We start from the raw sequence: 22080 nt of genomic DNA, 5'->3' as shown, positions 1-22080 counted from the left end.
ATGTCAAATAACGCGTGCACACCTGTCCTTTCACGGAACTCCAGATTCGTACATTTATGTCTCCAACAACTGAATTAATTCACTTCTAAAGTATAACAACTCAAACTAAAATGTATGATATTTTGTCATTGAAGCTGTATTTTCCCAGCAATCTCACGGTCTAGGAACATGAGTGATACTTTTACGCCTTTAGCAGCAGTGCGCACTGATTTATGTCATACTTTGAATACATCATCATAATTCTGCTTTTATAATGTTATCTTTTACTAAGAATCCCTATAAACTACTTGGTTTCATCCTCAAACTCCTGGAAATCATACTTGAGCAGGCATCACCACAAGAAACCTTTAAGTTCTGTACAGATGAGGTAAAATAGGATGAAACTCCAACTTGGAAGGTATTGGCTTATTTTCTTGATTCAGAGGCTTAACTGTTCTTAATACTGAAATTGATTTTTTGGCCATATTCATATGCTTTTTACCATTCATGTAATTTGATACCGTTTGCAGTCTCAGCGGAAAGATGCTCCGACAAACATTGTAGCAAGCAAAAGATTTGATACTTGGTACTTTCCGCATTCATGGTAAAGAGTTATCTAACAATCAGGAAGGACTGAACGTAGTCTTTGAATACTTAAAAATTGACATGCTTGTTATCTGCACATGAACACTGGATACAACAAATATGAACACTCTTCTTCACTTTAATCCTGCCCTGCAACTTGGAACACCCCTTCTAAACAGTAGGAAACTATGTCCCTCAGTTTCTCTACCGCCTTCCTATAAAACAATATGCTGCCGTAAATGAAAGCCTGTAGCTGACGATTGTATTAAACATTTTTCTTCTACAACGTAAGCCACATTGATCTATTGCAATCAAATCGACTTATATTTTCTACTTTTCCTTTTTTGGGAATGGCCAGTTTTTGTGTTTAGTCTAGGCGTTTAAGCATTGTTAAATTTCTAAAGATAAGGAATGAAAATGCTAAACTGAAATACGTAAACAATGAAACACGATAATAAAGCGTATACACTCATTCAGGTTGATATGTATTCATTTGGAATTCCTCGTTTTTATTACATTCTGTCCACTATTAGGTTCACATATTTGGATATTAAAATTCTATTTTCCAGTAACTAATACTAATACAGCTACAGTAAACTAAATTTCCATGCCAGAAAGCGAGTAGAAAAGATTGAGAAAAATACAATCGTGTTTTGGAAGATTACTTACACGAGTGAAAGAAGTCAATCATTGCAAATTTGTAGTCTCACAATACTCAAAGGCGCCTTAAGATTGACAAACGACTAATTACACAGGTCTGCAACCAAAAAGCTGTTTGCATAAGTTTAGCTGATTTTTACGCTTCTGGGTGCACTGAAGTCGAAAATGACCACCGTTTCTTCCTGGGACGTCAAGTTTTTGCACAATCGAAATTAACGTGGTCAAACAGGTAGCTGGAAATCGCTACATTGCAAATGCATTGGTACTCCCCGAAACATGAAAATACATGTATATTGGTCTGGATGGGGATCACGGACACATATCGTAATGTGTCATGAATGAGAGTACGAGATTACAAAGAAAAACCAAAAACAATAAATCTGTTCATAAAACGAATTTAGTAAGATTACATCTTAGATTTGTAAAACGTGGGTAAGTAATTTTGGCGACACTGTTTGTTGCTCAAATACTACGAGTACGCGTGTTTTTGTTGGCCTCGATATTAAAAAACTCATATCCAACAAAGACTTCATCAGTTCAATGACTCCAACTCAAAAAGAGGCTTGGGTTGCCTTTACTGTGGTCATCAAAACGTTTTGGGGAAACCGAAAGGACCCACAGGACAAGGAAATGGTGGAAAAAATGTTGCACGCGTTCTGAAAGTTTGGTTGCTCCATGAGCTTGAAAGTCCATTTTCTCAACTCCCACCTTGACTATTTTCCTGACAATGTGGGAGCAATGAGTGAAGAGCAGAAGTGCGTTTTCATCAAGATATCAAAGAAATGGAACGGCGGTATCAGGGGAACGGGAGTGTTGCGATGATAGCAAACTACTGCTGGATGTTGTTTAGGGATCTTCCGGCAGCCACCTACAAAAGGACAAGCTCCAAACGAAGTTTGACCTTTTAAAAAAGACGATTTCAAAGGAATCTGATTGAGGGTGGTATTACTTTTTTGTGTTCTCGTGTGCGCGTGTTTCTGTACATTAATTTGTGTTACGCTGTTAATGGTGTTTCTGTAAATCGCATATGTATTCATATTTTTGTTCAACAATGACCACCAGTTTGTTCGAAACCCAGACGTCCAGGACAAAACGGTTGTCATTCCTGGATTCAGCGCACCCCAACACATACGAATCAGTTAACTAAACCGAAACAGCTTAGCATTGTTTTATTTTTGCAGATCTGTGTTATTTAACATTTATATATACTTCACATTAAAACATTAGTTTAACGTTCCATGAATGAGACAGTAATTACTGAGTTACTGATTTAAGAACGAAAGGAATGTGAATAGGGGAGAAACGAGAACCTCGAGAAAACCTGCCCACTTGGTGTTTTATACACAAATACAAATCTCGCTCTACCAACTACACACCGATTTAAATATATATCAACATGCACATTATTTCAAACCTACAGTCTGAAATATGATCTATCGCTTGGATCAGCTTCCTTAAATCAATGTAGAACGTGATAACGAATCGCCAGTAAGAAGGAACCTGTTTGTTTCCAAAACCTAAGGATTTTGGTGAAAAACAAGATACGAAACAGCAACATAGGAACATGAGATAGATCCCATTTACGATTTGTTTTCTACAGTAAAGGTATGTTCGATAGTATACTAGAAACAAATTATCATCTTACGAAAACTTGAATAGCAAATTCTGACCGTCCCTTTTTCTTCTTGTCTTTCATTTCAGTGCGAATTGCTAAATAAAGAAATCTAGTCTTTGCTACATATTTTTGGAGAGGGGTACTAGCATGGGTGTCCCCATGGGTGCACAAAATTAGTTTTATAAAACTTTGAATTTTTCATGTTGGCATTAAGAAAGTATACAAAAATTTGGCTCAAAGAATGATTGGGGAGAGAGAGAGAGAGAGAGAGAGAGAGAGAGAGAGAGAGAGAGAGAGAGAGAGAAAGAGATGGAAACTTTATTTGAACTCATGTAGCAAAATATTATTCACAAATTGTTTTATCATTTTTAATGTCATAATTTTAAAATAATAATAAACAATGCTTTTTTTTTAAAACTTACGAGGCAAATCATAATTAAATCATTGCAAATATATAACTATTGATGGAAAACTGTTAAATATATACCTATATATGTATAATAAATATAACATTATAAGCACAAATAAAAAGTACATTTTAGTATCTACAGACTTATACCATATTTGAAGATCAAGAGTCCGATAAAGTTAGTTTGGTTATCCACTGAGTATTGACCTAATGCATACACACTGATGTGCAACTTAATCAGTTGCTTTTTTGAACTTCGGAAATAAACATCTGCGAATTAAAATATGTTACAATGAAAACACAGAAACTCAAATACAAGTAACTGTATTCCAAAATCCTTCATTTGTGTGACACGCTATCCTCACTTATTGCTGGACACGAAGTTCAGATAAAAATCGAATTCACCAATATGATATTTCACTGCACAAGTAAAAGCAAAAGACAATGCGCACAAATACAGAATGTTAGTTTGTTACATAACGTTAGTGGAAAACAGACAATTTCCTAATTTGAAGCTGTCAATTAAAAACAAGCATTCAAGCACATCTGAAGTAGTCTTAAAATTTTCATTTTACAAGTTTTTAAATCTCATTCTTAGTAAATCGAAACTCCCTGACTTAGAAGAATTCTCTGATTATTCCCTATCATTTCAAATTCCCTGAATTTTCTCGGTCTCCCACATTTGTCACTATCCTGCTAACCTTCTGTCTCCTGTGTATTCTGAGCAAGACAGTGTCAGTGTTATATTTGCTTCTTCACATTTTATAATAAAGTTTTCTTCCTTTGTTATTTTCATTTTTATCATTTACGTTTATCTAGTTGATGCCTAGGCCATTGTTGGTAAGAACTTTAAAAAATTAATTAGTAGTAGCCTTGGGACACAAACCAAGTAACTCCTGCTAGTAATTGTGATTCACATGAACTTTTAAATCTTAAAAATTACCCTCAGCCATGAACCAACAGTCGTGGTGATCCGGAGGAAAAGACAACTAGGACTTTAATCAAAATAAGTTAAGCTGTATACAGTGTCCAGAAATATGGCCGAAAAGGAAAAGAAAGAAAAAAAAAATAAAATTAAACCAGAAAATTATTATTATTATTATTATTATTATTATTATTATAGGAAATTAGGTCTCTGCAGGAAAAAAATTAATTTGTTTACTCTATCGTCGGTAAGCTCACATACTGACATACTGAACTTTCTCGAAATTGACTTATTGCCACTGTAGTAGTTTATGATTATACCTGTATTTATTTCCTTTTTTATCCATACATCAAAAATACCAAAGTTGTCTATCTCAATCATGGGGATACGAGTAATGTTTGAAATATATTTTTGAATTGTATTAGCACATGGTTCAGGTGGGGTGTTTGTCATGTCAATTTTAGTAAAATAAGTACTCAAAGGGGAAGAGTGACTTCAAAATTAATGCAAAAAGTAAAATTTTACAGGAGCTCTTCAAGCTAGGAAATGGAACTCGGTGTATAAACTCATTATTTAAAAATAAACTAATACTTGTTCCAGTTTATCTGGGAATTCCACGTTTACAGGGGGAAGGGGAGTGATTTGATAAAACTTCTACACATTCAAATCGATGCTATCTGTATCATGGGAAAACTGCTACATCACTTGAAATTAATTTTTATCCGTCGTTTTATAATGTCACATTTATTGAATGCTCTTAGGGAGAGAAAGTTCAAAATGTGTGTGAAAAATAGAGTATCTTACTAGCCCCTTAAGTTTGGAAAATATACTAAATAAGCTGACACGTGTTCCAGTTTTCTCGAAGCTTTCGCTTCTACAAAAGAAAGTGGGCAATTTCTATGTCCGTATTTTGATTTCCCATTTTGTATTCAGAAAATGGCCAAAGTGAGATAACCGTTTAAAATGAATATTTGAATATGGGCGTACTTAATACTTGGGTCCGTCCACCTGGGATTTTATACTTCGATTGAAATGCATATCCCAAGAGGGCGAAGGAGTTTAAATATAGCTTTCAAATATTTTCCATAGTTTTCCTTTTCCTGCGAAGAACGTGCATTTCAGTTAGTAAAATATGTGTAAGAAAAAGCTATCCGAAGTTTTTTTTTATACTGAAGACTAAAAAAAGGTCCTTTAATTGATCTTTTCCAAGATATTTTGAAAATACTTTTCTTTTTCCTAAATTAGTCGACTGGGTTCCTAGAGCATACGACCTAAATCCAATGGAAAATCTATGGGCAGAAGTTACAAGACACGAAAATTGGTCTGATAATCCACCAAGGAGTACTGCCAAGCTATGGGAGCTAGTTCTTAATGCGTGGAAAGAAGTGTCACAGAGATATCGATGTGTCGCCAGCTTAAAGTGGGTACTACAGATGCTAGTCTTGAATAGTCACAGCCAACAGAAAAAGCTCTTATAGAGATGCCTAATTGCATCCATTTCTTCTGTACCTTGACTTAATTGAGACTTGCAACTGCACACATAATTCTACAATATATAACGATTATTTACTGGTAATAGATTCAACTTTTTCGTGAACAAGTGGTTCATGTTCTCGCTTACAAAGCAGTAGATCCAGGTTCGATCTACGGTGGGGTATTTTTTTTTGTTTTTACTAATGAGTAACATTTGCTTCAAAATCATTCACTTAAATTGGTGGAATATTTGAAATTATGACATAATGATAAGGAGAGTAACCATCTGTCAATGCTGCTTAGAGAAGACACTGAAATCCATACCATCAACAAAAATTTAAAAAGGGAAACGCGAACTAGTAAACAATAAAAAAATGTAAAGAAAATTAACACAAATTCACAAAATAATCATGCTAATAAGGGCAAAGTTGTGAGGGAAAAGGTCCACTTACTATAACGAGAACAAAGAAGCTACATTGATGTATTTTTTCAGACATACTTGTCAGTCACCTGAAAGAATGTTTTGTGTAGGGGCGAAAAGTTAAACACTTCTAGGAAATGTCGCTAGCATATATACGTATTTCCTAAACAAAATTACAACACTATGATGTGTAACCTTTATCAGAAAGCAATGCTGAAAAACTAGCTGAAATATTAGCAAGAGAAAAATAGATTTATGCAAAATATATGAAAGGTATGACTGAACCAATTTTCTCTCCCTCAGAATACGTATTTGAATTGAAATGAAATTATAAAATCTCAGCTCGGCTCGAGTGTAACTAACTACTTTCCAAAATTCAACTGGAACAGTTCAATGCTTTCCTGTGGTAGTGAAAAGAAGCAACATAGATATCGTTTTTAAATATTGAGAAAAATACTATAGAGAATGTCCCCTTCTCTCCACCCCGATAGAAGCGGAATTTTCTGAAACGCTGGGCACGTCCATTTAAGAACTTCATATTTCAAGTTTCAAAACTCTAACGCGAGAATTCGTGAGATCTCTATTTTGGCATACATTTTGGACCTCTTTTTCCCCCCACCCTTAGAATTGCATTTTGATTGCACTGACATTACAAATATCCCGGTTCAACATATACGCAGAGATTTTTAGCTTAGTCCTCATCGGTTCTGTCCGTCGCCAATCAACTGCCTTACATGTAATTCCTAGAACCACTCGACGCATTCTATGAGTATTTAAGGACCTGTCCTTTTAAAATTCAAGTAGGCCAACGACTTCTTCCTGATCATTTGAATCAGTGTAGTCAATTTTACAGGGAATTATTGTAAATGATCTAAAATAATAATAGTAATAATAATAACGATGATTATGAACGCTATTCCTTTATAGTTTGACGTCGGTGGGAGTACACTATATCCTTCAAACAACTCATAGAAAAAAATAATCGTATAGTTATAAATCAGGGGAGCGTGAAGGCCATTCAACGTCTCCGGAATGGAAACGAGACTCTCCATTAAAAACAAAGAAATACGTGCATTTCCGCGTTTTCGAAACTTCGCTTCTAAGGAGGAAAGGGGTATCGTTTCTTTATATTCAAATTTATTTCTTTATTCAGAAAAGGCTGAATTCACATCTACGGTGCCTTCCATTTCAACTTAGGCGATATATATATATATACAGATGGTGATCAGAAAAACGGAAACAATTGTAGTTGGCAACACGTCAGATGTATGGGTTGACAGTCCGCGCCGGACCGCTGGTGGTGGTGTGTTAGGTCGGTCTCCATACTACGTCAGGCGCAGTGGAACAGCAGTATCCAGTGGCTGCAGCAGACGGAGGTAGTGTAAAATGGGAGACCTCTCAGATTTTCAAAGACGGCAAATTGTTGGTGCGCGGTTATGTGGAGTGAGTGTGACGGCAGTGGCTACTGTGTTAGGTGTGTCGCATGGGACAGTATCGAAGGTGGTGATGGCCTACACAACACACGGGAAAATTACATCGGGGAAGCGGAACAGTGGGCGAAAGAAAATCATGAGTGACAGGTCACACCGGGTATTAAAGCGCATTGTCACGCAGAACCGTCGTGCCACTGCGGAGCAAGTCACGGAGGAACTCAATCAGCACCTCCCCCACCCTGTTTCGACAATCACAGTAAGCCGCGAATTAAATGACATGAATTTACGGGGTCGTGTTGCACGGGCCAAACCGCTCATCAGGGACCATAACGCTTTCGCACGCCGCAAATGGTGCCGCGAACTTGCAACTTGGACCGTTGAGGACTGGAAACGTGTGATATGGTCGGAAGAGTCATCCTTCATCCTATTCCCAACCACGGGCCGTGTTTATGTGTGGAGAACTCCCAAAGAAGCTTATGATCTGCAGTGTCTCCGCCTAACTGTGAAACATGAGGTGGCTCGGTGATGCTGTTGGCCGCAATATCATGGTTTTGCATTGGGTCCTGTGGTCACACTTAGCGGACGAAATCACTGCCAACGATTATGTCGCAATTTTAGGAGACCACTTGCATCCTATGGTCCGGATGTTCTTCCCGGACAATGACGCCATCTTCCAGGATGATAGTGTACCCATTCACACAGCTGGCGTTGTTGCAGCGTGGTTTGAGGAACATCGGGATAAAGTTCAACACCTCCCCTGGCCCGCCAAATCTCCAGATCTCAACATAATTGAACATAGGAAAAACTTCTGTTCTTTATTTAATGAATGTGAACCACAAACATCATCAAATTGTTGCACTTTTATTCTTTCCAGTGTTGCCAAATGAGACATCAAAATCAACGAAACTTCGCTAACTTTAAAAGACTGTAGTTAATTCATGGAGCATTGGTCGAGAATGGTATTTGGTGTGTTTATTATTCGTGTAAAGTTGAACCATCTGACAAAATTTCAGAATTTTAAAATATGGTGTTTTCGAGAAAATGGAGATTTTTGAAAATTTGACAATTTCTCGAATTTTTTGTGACAAAATGGTTGCAACAGGAGCGATACAAAATGTTTTGGGGGAAAGCGAATTACTGGTTCTTACCAACTGTGAAAGCAGAATTTTAAAATTCAAACCGAAAGCAGAATTTTAAAATTCAAACCGAAAGTGCTTGAAAAAAAACTTCGCGAACTTCGACTTTTCAGATAAACTGACGTTCATTTGTTAATTTATGTACAAAAAAATACGGATAAGCAAACCAAACTATAATAAAATAGTTTATTTATATCCCTATGTACATACCACAACAAGAATTATAACTCTACCTGTCTCTATAGCTGAATGTTGAGGCTTCGAGGTTGACCATCTTACATATTTTCTACAATTCACAAATTGTACTCCCCGTCTTTCATGGTTCATTACTTGGCGGGATTTTTTTTTCGACGAAACAAAAAATATGGGTCTCTTAAAAACATGTAAAGTTTTTATAAATAAAAGTTTCAACAATATCTGAGATAGTGATGGTGCATGGTCTGCCAGAATTGAAATGGAAGGCACCCTACAGAGGATTTGGTGTGTAAAAAATCCGGTTGTTTCTTTAATATATAATGGAATACGGTATTTCAAGATTTGAAATCAAAGTATTTTTCATTAAGAACAAAAATCAAAAATTAAACCCTGAAAAACAGAATTTGAATAAAGAATGGGATACCATAATCTCAAATTATACCAACAAATTTAGATTGAATATGAAATCACTGCTAAGTACCAAAACGAAAATATTGAATAAATAGCCCAGATGTTCCTTCAGAACTGATTAAAAATACATGCACGCGCATTCTTCTGGGTATTATTTGAACTACTTTCACAATGAATATTTGTTAGCCAGCTTTTCACTGAGTAGTGTTAGGCACATAGGCCACATTTTTACATTAAACTGAACTTTTCCATTTTTGGCACTTAGCACGGATTTTATATTCAGTCTACAAATATTAAACAGCACAATTTCTGTTTACCTACTTTCATTAATTTGAATTTTGTGGTAAAAACAAAAGCAATTAAAAAAAAAAAAAAGTTTACGCATGTGCAAGAAATGGCCTGGAAAAGCGACGTCGTCCTTTGGCGCTGTGTGCAACAGTTCAGTAGACAGTGAGCAGTGGAAGGCAAAGGTTGTGTTGCAGTTCACTTGTCCGCTATAACAACTGAAAATGAATACTCCAATAGGAAAACGCGCTAAATATGAATCAATAAATAAAATCTGAGTTTTCAGTCCCATGGTTATGCCGGCTAGGCCAAAGGAGACGGTGATGATGAGAAATGAATGAAATGGTGGAATGAAGAAAGCGGGAGAACCCCGAGAAAACCCACGTACATCCCGCCAAATATGAACTGCGTGCGGTAATATGATTTTTGAGTGTGGAAACTTTCGGCAGCTGTGATTCATCGCGAACTGTGTGGTATTTACGAACCAAACGTCATGAATAAAGGCGTCGTACGTAAATGCTGTTGCATGTTTAAAGCTGACGTGCACGATGAGGCAAGAAGTGGGCGCCAATCTAGTCAGCAATGAACTTGTGCACGAAACTGACAAAGATATCCGTGAAATCTGTCTGTTCACGATATCTGAACTTTCTGATCTATCTTTAGGCACGTGAAACTGGACTGCGTTGCACCGCTTCGGCAATGCTCTTAGCGGGCTTCATTTCCAGACGGGAGATTTTTTTTCCCAGGAGGAATTTCAAACCTTGTAAAACGTTCAGACAAGTGCCTCAATTTGAATGACGAATGTGTTGAAAAGTAATGTTGTACTTCTCTAACGTGTATAATAATTCTGTATCTGTGTGTCACTGATAACTTTTTTCTTTCTGAATTGTCCTCGAATAAATCTATATTACAAATTTCTTTGATTACATCGAAATTTCTGTGTGTAAGTTTTGGTGGATTTTGACATTTACAAATTTACAAGATACACATGCATACACGATTTGCCAATATTGTACTTGGTTTGAAAAAATAAAATGAAATAAAGTTTTACGTCCCACGGTTATGCCGGTTAGGCTAAAGGAGACAGTGATGATGAGAGATGAGTGAAATGGTGGAATGAAGAACGTGGGAAAAAACGGGAGAACCCCGAGAAAACCCAGGAGCACGGTGTTTATCCACCACAAAGTCCACACGGCGCGAGCTGGGAGCGAACCAGGGACCCCAAGCACCGGAGGTGAACGCTCTACTACTGAGCCACTGCGCCCCCTGTACTTGGTTTGAATTGTGCATTTATTAATAACTGAGGATGCGTCAAGGAGTGCATAAAATAAACTCTTAATTACTTGGAAAGACATAAATTGTTAAGTTCTTTTCGTAATAAATGCACTTATACAAAACAATTACAAAAAAGAACGTATAAACAGGGTAGGACCCCAAAATACGCTACTAGATTAAAACCACCCCCTTTTCTTAAATGAACATTTCCACTAAAGATAAAGCTGTAAGAATGTGAAGATTCTGTCTCTGCGTATGTTTTAAGCCTCTACGATTCTTAACAATGGGAACTCAATCAAGTATCCGAAATATTGGAACTTACAGTATTTCCTTATAAATAAATAAATAAATAAATAAATAAATATATATATATATATATATATATATATATATATATATATATATATACCCCAAAAAAAGGTTAATACGTTTGATAATATACATTCCATTCACTCTATTGTCACATGAAACTCAATTTGTAATATGAAAAACTATGAATTCCACAACTTACCTTTATGTTTCATTACTAAAGCAGACGGAGAATGTATTAACTGTTTACTTTTCCCAAATGGTGGTAGCTTTTTGGGAAGACCACTCTGAAAGTGAACAAATGTTTATAAGTATACTTATGAAGTTAAAACTTATCTACATCTGTTAAACAGAACATCTACCCCATAATAAAATGGAATATATATATATATATTAATCAGCAGAGTAAAGTAAAATGATAGTTCATAGCTTTGATTTACCTTAGTGAATCAGTAAACAGTTAAGAGAAAGTCAAAGACAATATGCTATCTAAGATATTGTTTAGGCATACAAGTAATTACAATGCAATGAAACAAAAATTATATTTTCTTCAAACACAATCTTGTATTTGCGCATACTATTGTTTCAGTGCCAGTGTACTTTTTCCTAGTGACTTTATGCTTTCACTTCCAAAAAACTTGAGCAGGTAAGGTATACTATCGCACTTGGACCTGCAACCACTAATTTATTAAACAGTTGAAATAGTATGTGATGTTTTATACGTGTCTTCTTGGATTCTAGGCTTAAATATATATTTGTGTGTACTTTCGAAAATCTACGGCAGTTCCTTGGAATGGAGTTGTTACAATTGATTAAATTTACGTAACTAACCAACGATGACATTCCAAAAATACGAGCGTGATTCAGAAAGTAATGCCAAGCCCACTACTTGGCCAATAGTATTGGAAACATATTGAACTGTTTATCATTAATGCACTGATCTTTAAGCTATAGAATGTCACTTGTTTCACTTTCCTATCTCTTCTTGTTCCACAGTAATGGAGCAATCCATGGCATCCAATGGTGACGTCCGGTTGAAACAGCGGGCTGCCATTGAATTTCTGACTGCGGAAGGTTGTGCACCCAGGAACATTCATCACTGGCGACGATTCGTGGATACACCATTACGACCCGGAAACGAAGTGTCAGTCGATAGAGTACCAACAAACGTCATATTCTCCGCCAAAAAAATTCAAAGTTGTCCCATCTGCTGGCAAAATGTTATAAACATTCTGCTTCATTCTCTCTATAATCTGCGCCCTGCGACTATTGGCTCTTCTCCAAATTTAAGGATCACCTGAAAGGCCAACTCTATAGTTGCAATGCGGAGGTGGAAGCAGCAGTTCGCAAGGTGTTGTCAGCAGCCACCACAATTCTTCGACGACAGAATGAAAAACTGTTTCGCGTTGGCGTAAGTGTGTTGCCCGTAATGGGGACTATGTTGAAAAATGATGCCACCATTTGTAGCTGACACTGCAAGCTTTCCACAGATACTTGTGGTGATATCTGTCAAACACAAAGGTTATCACCTTGGAGACATTACTTTCTGAATCACCCTCGTAGTTAGGAATCAAGAATTGTAACAATATTCTTAATTTCAGTTCTTTTTCTGTTTATTAGTTTCAGGTATTTACCTCGAGCATTTCCAGAATCATTATAGGAATTTGTAATTCTTATTTCAGTCTATAATGAAAATATTACGACCCCAACTTAATGCGTGTTGCGCTAGTACGATTACGTTTTTGTTATATATATTTTACTGTTCTTTTATTTCTGCAATATTTTGAAACCATTAAAGAAAAAAGGGAGAAGGGACCAACAAACATTAAATAAGAGCTATACGGTTCTTTTCAATGGTACATCGTTAATAAATAGTACTAAATTTCTATACACAGGTATGTGTGTCAGTATCACCAAAAAGCGTCGAAATAAAGTATCTCTTACATGTTTATCTTTTTAAGAACTTCGCAAAGTACACAAATTCCTAATTTAAAATGGTACTATATCTTTTTTCGACTTAGATTTATTTTGCTCGAAGTGTAATCCTCCCAGTCGAGATCATTGAGACAGCGAATATCGGAAATTGGAACACAAGCAAAACAAGGTATGTATATACCAAATTGATTTCTTTCTATTTGCAACTAATACCGAAGTTTTCATTATATTTTCAGCTAAAACCTACTTCATAATAACCAGTAGTTGAACTAACCAAAATACCTCTTGATTATAAAATAGTCTATTAAGCTCTTTCATTATAGGATTCTATAGATCTTTCGGAACTGCTTCCATGATTTTTCCTAACAAAGGTCTACCTATTTTCTTGAAAGGAAAATAAATCTCAAATGTGGCATCCACCAACTCAATTTAGCTACTTTCAACTCAATTTAGCTCAATTTCACAACTACAGATTACTGCAATGAAATTCCTACATGAATAATAATGCATGAAAGCAAACTGCACACTCATCGGTTTATATCGGATTGAATTAGGAACATCATTGAAATCTGGGAGAATGATGCTATTATGAGAAGTAGTGTAGGGCGGCGAATATCGTCAAATTGCGCCTAACTTAAACCGTTACTGGAAAGTGTAATGTCATGGTCCTTCTCCATGCTCATTTTTCATATATATGCGCGGATCCAAGGGGAGGGCTATAGCTCCCCCCCCCCCCCGCTTGACGCTCAAGTATACGCTGGATAAGATGGGCTTTAATCCTACTTTCTTTACACTGGATAAAGCAACAAACTATGGTTTAGCCCCTCCCTTGATCATATCCTACTGTGAAAGTTAGTGTGGCCTGTTACACAAGTCAGGAGTCCTTTGACACAACGTAGCGTAGTCGCTAACATTCTCGCCTTTGGTGCGAGCGTTCCTGGGTTTGATCCCTGGTGGGAACTCAGACGAAAAAGTGTAAAAGCTTTTTCAGACAAGTCATCCTGAGTAAGGTTTTCATCATTCACACCAGGCAAACGCCGGAATGGCACCTAACATCTGTCCCAGGCCGCTTCCTTATTTTTCCCACCTCCTCGTGTAGTGTTATCGCCAAGGAACGTCATCTCTCATATGCGATGGGCTAATATGGGCATAAATGTCGAAAGCCCAAGAATCTAATTTGTAATCCTAACCAGGAGCCCGTGGCAAAAAGAATCAGGAAGGAAAATAATACAGCTGCAGGCGATTCGCCGATTAGCATGCCAAGAAAATCCACCGACTCTAAGCGCGATGGACAAGTAGTTCAATTTGGCACCTTCAACTTTGAACCCAGCCATTTGATTTAACTGAGGTACGTCCGTAAGTAAATGCATGAAATGTTTGGAAAATCTGTCGAGGTCCAAATGGCAGACAAATCGTCACATGAATGAAGCATACATCTATTTCACTGGTCATATTCGGGCGCTGATGCCGTGAGAGCGATACCAAGGACCGCTGCAACTATGTTTACCACTGCCGGGAAAGTTTCCTTGCATAGGTCTGTGTTGTCATGATAGGATTCAATTACGTGGGAAAATTGCTGATAACATTACATGAGCTTTTTACATACAAAAGCACACATTATACAGGACAATGGATATATATGTTCATGTAATATTTTTACTAAAGATTTCCAAAATTATACGATTATACTATATGCTACAGAAAGCAGACCAAGGTTTTTATGGCACATAGTATAACCACACAATTTCACGAAGTTATCTTAAAATTGACTAATAGCGAGGAAACTAAAATCTTATTTGACTTACGATGTGTACGGCTGGAGCAGATTTGTATGTTTTCACTGGGAGAACTGGCGTAATGTTGCACATAGGATCCACATTTTCTCTTTCTTGACAATACATGCGCGAAGGCTGAAATAAAAAATAAGTAAAACAATAAAAGATTAAAACGGCAACTAAATCAGGAAAACCAATTTAAACAAAATTTACATTATATTAAGTTTTATGTCCCACGGCTCTGCCCTTTAGAATAAAGGGAGCGATGAAAATGATAATGAAATGAATAGTGAAAGGATAATATCCATGACTTCAGCAGGATTCGAATCCAAGACAAACTTTGTGACCACTGTCCTAATGCCTTAGACAGAATTCACACTGAAATCCTGGTAATACTTTCCCTAAATTTCCAGGACTTAGTAAATTTTCACTTAGTAATTTGGATCCCACATTAAGCTGTAGGTTCACGTCTCGCTACCTACTTGTCTCGTTTGAATCCGTCTCGTTTCGTTTGGATCTCTCATCCTCGCTACTGAAAGGAACGTTAAAATCAAATCAAACTAACAATCTCTTTAATATCCTGGCATTATGAATCCATTCATAAACAAATGTAATTTGGTCTGATTATCTACAATCCTCTAATCTATCTTCTCTAGCTTTTGAATTTTTGATTTAATTTGTTCTTGAAGATTTATCACTTATCAGCTTTCCTTAATCTTCTTTAAAAATCATTTTCTTTTTCATCTCTTTTCTTATCATCCTTCTGGACCTATTTTGATTCTTTGAGTCATTATAATTATATATATATATATATATATATATATATATATATATATATATATATATATATATACCCTCCATTCCAAAAGAAACCGAACGTTTTAAAAAAACAAAAAAGCAATGTACATTTTGGAACAAGTCATTTTTATTAATCAATGTATTCCCCTTCTGCATCGATACACATATTTGCACGCTCCAACAAGTTGTCAAACGACTTCTCCATGTCCTTTATTGGAATGGTCTTTAGGACGGCGGTCGTCGCCTTCTCAATGGCATCAATCGATGCGTGCCACTTTCCTTTCATCGCCAAATGCAGTTTCGGGAACAGACAGAAATCGCACGGAGCGAGATCTGGTGAATAGGGCGGATGATGCAACCGAATAATGTGATTTTTGACCAAAAATTCAGTTACAAGTCGCGAACGATGTGATGATGCATTATCGTCCAAAAGAGTCCAACTGCCGATTTCGCGATATTCGGGCCGAATACGACGAATTCTTGCCAGCAAACGCTTCATGACGCCTAAGTAAAACTCTCCAGTGACTGACTGGCCGGGCTGAACAAATTCTTTGTGGATAATTCCTTTTGAATCGTAAAAACAAATCAGCATCACCTTAACTTTTGACTTCACCAAGCTACTTTTTTTGGGTGTTCCTTCATCCGGCGCTCTCCATTCAGCACTTTGCCGCTTTGTTTCGGGCTCATATTCAAAACACCATGTCTCGTCACCAGTTACAATCGATTTCAAGAAGTTTCGATCCTGCCGAGCACTTTTAACGATGTCTTTTCAATGCGCAATTCGATCAACTTTTAGGTCTTCGGTGAGTTTGTGTGGTACAAACCGCGAATTAACCTTCTTAAGGCCCAAAACTTCGGTCAAAATGCGGTATGCGGTTGTTTGAGGAATGCCTAATTCCATTTCAATAACTTTCACCGACGATTTTTTGTTATGTTTGATGAATTCACGCACTTTTTCGATGTTTTCTTCCGATAATCCGGTTCTGGGACGGCCTGATCTTTCGTCATCATCCAGCGTCTCTCTACCCGATTTGAATCGCCTGAACCACTCGTAAACTTGCGTACGGGATAGACGCTCATCACCATATGCATTTTGTAGCATTTGGTGCGTTTCACTAAAAGTTTTACCCAGTTTAACACAACACTCAATTGCAGCTCGTTGTTTGAAACTCATTTTCCGACCGATGTACACAACACACTGACAGTTGAAACGCAATAACTTTGTTGCCGTGCATCCAAATGTCATGACATTTATACCAGTTGTCAATGAGGACTACGCCATCTACCGGTAAAATATTACAACAGATGGCACTAGTGGTACTACTTGTTTTCAAAAGTTCGGTTTCTTTTGGAATGGAGGGTGTATATATATATATATATATATATATATATTAAAACATTTTTCTGACCAGAACAAAATGAATTATTTAATAACTATACTATTTTTGTTACAGTTTCAAGGACCTAACGTCCTCTTCATCAGACATTGAGAAAAGAATGAAAAGAGAAAATAATGCTATTTACAAACATGTGAAGGAAACGGGACATATGATAGATTGGGAAGGGGCTAGAGGTTTAGAAAGAGAAAAAAGAAAGATTATTAGGAAGTGGAAGGAAGCAAGAAGAATAAAGAAAGAACAAGAGGAGAACTTAATGAACTGGACAAGTGGTATAAATATACATGAGCAATGGGAGAAATTATTAGAAGTGATAGAAAAGAAAAATGCATAAGAATATTAGTGCAATTTGAATATTTTCAAATTTCTGTTATTTTATTTTATATAAAGATCAATAGAATTGTAAAATTGAATTGACAATTAACAATGTAATTATATGATATTGTTACATATTACAAATTTAAAATTTTATATATATAAAAACAACAATTAAAATTATATAAATGAAAATGCTACCTAACGGCTGAGGAAGATATAAGATTTGCTGTCATATGTCTTTTCTCAATGCCTGATGAAGAGGACGTTAGGTCCTTGAAACTGTAACAAAAATAGTATAGTTATTAAATAATTCATTTTGTTCTGGTCAGAAAAATGTTTTAAAATGTTATTGTGATTATCCAGAACTATGGAGTATATATAGGCCCATTTTAATCTTTCGGAAGTATCTCGAAAACGGCTGGTCATAAATGAACCGAACAAAACCTCAAATAGGAAATGTCATGGGGCACATCGAATGGTGTTGTCGCGGTGCCCCCAGGGCTCAATCGAAATTTTAAATGGAAACATGGGTTGAGTGATGCCTCGTTCGATAGATCTTCAAAAAGCTGTGGCAAAAGATTTTTCATACGCGTCATCGTTTTCAAAATGGCCGCCTGTATCAGATAAAACGTCCGCTACACTAATATGGAAACGGTTGGAGATAATTAACAGAATAAAAAGTGAAACATGAAAATGGCATGAAGCACATCGAATGATGATGATGTGGTGCCCCCCAGGGCCGCCTTTCATGGCGGCTCAAGACCAACTTTGAAATTTTAAATGGAAACATGGGATGAGTGATATCTCTTCAAATATTAAACAGCGTTCTGGAAAAAGATTTTTCATACTCGTCACAGTTTTCAAACTGGCCGCCAAAGCATGGCGCCTGTATCAGATAAAACGTCCAGTACCACTAATATGAAAACGGTTGCAGATAAATGAACAGAATAAAACTCGTATAGGAAATCACAGAGTATTTATCATTCCACGGATCGAGAATGATGCAGCAGCAGAAAAGATGATTAAAGTAAAAGTGTCATAACTATCATGAAATTTTTTGAGGAAACATGCAATGTTTTGTACATGGAACTGCCTGTAAAAGCCTGTCAGATTTTGACAGGCATTATACAGGCGCCTGTTTCGGCGAAAACACATGTAAAGAAAATATTACAGGCACATTGTCCTCAGGTGATATGCATGTCGAAAAAGTATTGAACTTCTGTTGGAAATTTTGCACGAAAACACGCGTTGTACAGAGCCTGTACATTAAAATGAGAACATGGAGTGTACACGTAGTCACTCACATGCAAGTAAAGTATCTTGAATGGATTGTTGATAACATTCGCAATACAGTAAGAATGAAAAGTACAAGGAAGGTGCCTGTTTATCAACACGTAATATACATGTGTGACGTTCGCATTACATGTAAATGTCACGTATTAGCGTATAGCATAGAAAACGCATGAAGCAGAATATGTTATTTTACATTTATCATTTTCGTGTACATGCGAAGTGTGCAATGCCCCTACGTGCAGTGTACAGGTGAACGGGAACATGCAATGATCATGATTGCCAATAAATGGATTAAACAGATACGTGTGGTGAACAAGGTGAATTGGAGCTAAACATTCACGTTATAGGCATAGGAGACATGCAATATTAAGGCACAAGTCTCCAATTCAACATTCACCATGCAAGGTCCTGACACATGTATAATACATGGGATTACAACTGAATAATTGCCTGTATTATCTCCGTGTACATGCGAAGTGTGAACCCACCTAAATGCAATGTACAGGCAATGTGCAGGTAAACGGAAAATGCAATGATCATGATTGCCAATAAATGGGTTAAACATGTGCATGCAATGGACAAGGTTGATTGGAGTGAACCATTAATGTTACAGGCGTAGGAAACATGTAATATTCAGGCACCAAGTCTCCAGTTTGTCATGCACATATGCAAGGTCCTGACACATGTATAGTACATTGGAATAGAATTGGACACAATGCCTGTAACATGCAAAGTGTGATCTCACCTACATGCAGTATACAGGCAACGTACAGATGAATGGGAACATGCAATGATCATGACTGCCAATAAATGGATTAAACAGACACGTGTAGTGAGTAAATAACTTAAACAGGTAAATGCGATGGACAAGGTTGATTAGAGTAAAACATTCACGTTACAGGCGTAGGGAACATGTAATGTCCAGACATCAAGTCTCCACTTTGACATGCACATATGCAAGGTCTGACACATATATACAGAGACGTGCACAGACCCTTGGATTAGATGGGTCAAATAGTACTATTACTCCTTAAAGTATGCAGCCTACATTCTAGTAATCCACCTGTAACATACATTTCCCACATATGTCACAGGTAGAAGTAATTCACCTGTAACACGCAGGTCTCATGTATATAACATGTACATGTGATCAACGTTTAACATGCATGTGATCTATACAATACATACCCAATTCATGAACAGGCAAACTATGTTAAATATGGCTCCCATGCACATGTTACCTACATGCCTCTTCTGCCGTATATATACATGGAACGTACATGTCTTATGCGTGTCCAACACATGTGACACGCAAATTTTATGTAATTTACATGTATATTCCGCTCACATGCCCACTAATTCGCTAACATCTGTATTTCACATGTATTTAATATGTCAATTACATTTTTATTAAATGAAAAGCAGCTGCCGTCAGATCCTCATGAGGTAACGTATATGTCAACTGCATGGAATATGCCGGTTACTTACATGTCCTTCCACTCTCGACATGTTTACACGCATTTTTCACGTTGCAAGGTTGCAACCCTATCAACATGAAAACTACCTGTTTTCGTGAAATGAACATTCAATGATCTTGAAATAAATCGATACGTGTCTCATACGTTTGAAGGTGTTCCATTTTCAGGCGCATGTACAGGCGCCTGTAAAAATATGCCTGTTTATGCATGTTTCACAGGCGCCTGTAAACCACCTGCATTTTCTGTCTGGGACGCAGAGTCTTAGACAATCATTTTTCTGACCTCCCTCCGTAAGTGCGTGAAGCGGGAATGAATGGGACAATCTCAAACAAGAATCCTCCTTGCAATACGTGTGATTTGTTTGGAACATTTGTGTGTACAATTGACTGGTACTGTAATGAACAAAAATAACTTGAAATTCAGTATGAAGGATTACACTTATTTACATTACAAAGTGTGATTTGATGGAAAAAGGATGCAACTGAAATGCGAAACAAAGGTAATAATACTTTTTTTTTTGGGGGGGGGGACTTTCAAACATTTTGCCCGCCCCTGAAAATTTAATGCAATGCGTGCAAGATGTTTGAGAGGCATCTGCATCAGTATGTACCGTTTCGTTGCTAAGGATCAAAACTGAAATCTCGCTGAAAGTTAATGGGAATGTAACTGTGTACATCTCAGTGAACCTCAATTCTCTCTCTTAAATTTCCCTAGAAGGTGGTACTGGGTAGGTTAAAAATGGACATGCATCCTGCTCCGCCCGTTATAACTGAGATTGTAATTCTTTTTCTTTTTCACTAAAGAATAACGGGATGGTACCTTCTGTACTGCCACGGCCGTTGACTTTCCACATCTTTCCCTACTAATCTGCGATCTGTGCATTTGATAACTGCACGTCATAAAATAAAGTTTTGTCGCATCAATTCACGTTCCTGAACTTTACGCCTGAAAACTGAAGCTCCAAGCAAACCCCTCAAACGTTTATCCATCTGAAATATTCACTGCTAAAGAATGAAAATTAAAACAGTGTTGCTTAAATTATTAAATATACTAATACTTTGTACACAAAAACATTAGTCACAAACTCTCGTCAGAAAGTTTTATCCGATACAGGTGCCATATCTTGTTGATAATTTTGAAAACGATGAAACATATGAAAAGGTTTTGCGACATCGCTTTTTAGTTTTTAAAAATCTATCGAACGAGGTATCACTCGCTCCATGTTTCCACTTAAAATTTTAAAGTTGGGCCGTGAGCCTCCATGAAGGGCGGCTCTGGGAGGCACCGCATCAACAACGTTCGACGTGCCCCATGCCATTTCCCTGTTTCACTTTTTACTCCGTTCATTATCTCCAACCGTTTTCATATTAGTGGTAGTATACATTTTATCTGATACAGGCACCATGTCTTGGCGGTCATTTTGAATACGGTGACCAATATGAAAAATCTTTTGTCACAACGCTGTTTAGTGTTTGGAGATTTATCGAACGAGGTATCACTGCTCCATGTTTGCATTTAAATTTTTAAAGTTGGGCCCTGGGCCCCCATGAAAAGCGGCCCTGAGGGGCCCCGCAGCAACATTCGACGTGCCCCATGCCAATTCCTATTTGGGATTTTGTTTGGTTCAATTATGTTCAACCGTTTTCCAGATATTTCCGTGCAAAGATTAAAATGGGCCACTCTGTATTATATACAATTATTATTTGAGTTTTTCTCCACATTCTACTAAGTTCTCGTTACTGAGTTCATGTAAGTAACCCCATATACTCGTATTCTTTGAAGCAAAAACTCCCCTACGCAAATTTCCCATTTTTATAAGAATCAGTTTAAAAGAAAAGCGTTAAAATTAGTAAGATTGTTCTGGATTAGTGTTCCTAGAATTCATGTAAGTGATTATTATGGTCGTATTCTTTGAAGTCAGAAACCATCATATACCAAAATTCTTTGACATCATATCAAAAAACCGTTATAGTGC

General features: G+C 36.9%; 1 protein-coding gene across 4 annotated transcripts in view; it reads right to left on the bottom strand.

Annotated features, from left to right (window-relative positions):
• The window catches only part of LOC145671099 (uncharacterized), a 79161-nt gene that overhangs the window by 8884 nt on the left and 48197 nt on the right, over positions 1-22080 (bottom strand). For all 4 annotated transcript variants that reach the window (XM_081739865.1, XM_081739867.1, XM_081739863.1 and 1 more), the window contains 2 exons: positions 14852-14956; positions 11314-11398 (listed from right to left, as the gene is read on the bottom strand). In XM_081739865.1, the coding sequence (XP_081595991.1) occupies positions 11314-11398; positions 14852-14956 (190 nt within the window). The remainder of the gene's footprint in view (positions 1-11313; positions 11399-14851; positions 14957-22080) is intronic.

Source organism: Thermobia domestica, chromosome 15, assembly GCF_964235325.1.
Source record: "Thermobia domestica chromosome 15, izTheDome1.hap1.1, whole genome shotgun sequence".
Taxonomy (NCBI): domain Eukaryota; kingdom Metazoa; phylum Arthropoda; class Insecta; order Zygentoma; family Lepismatidae; genus Thermobia; species Thermobia domestica.
This window is presented reverse-complemented; position numbering and strand designations above follow the sequence as displayed.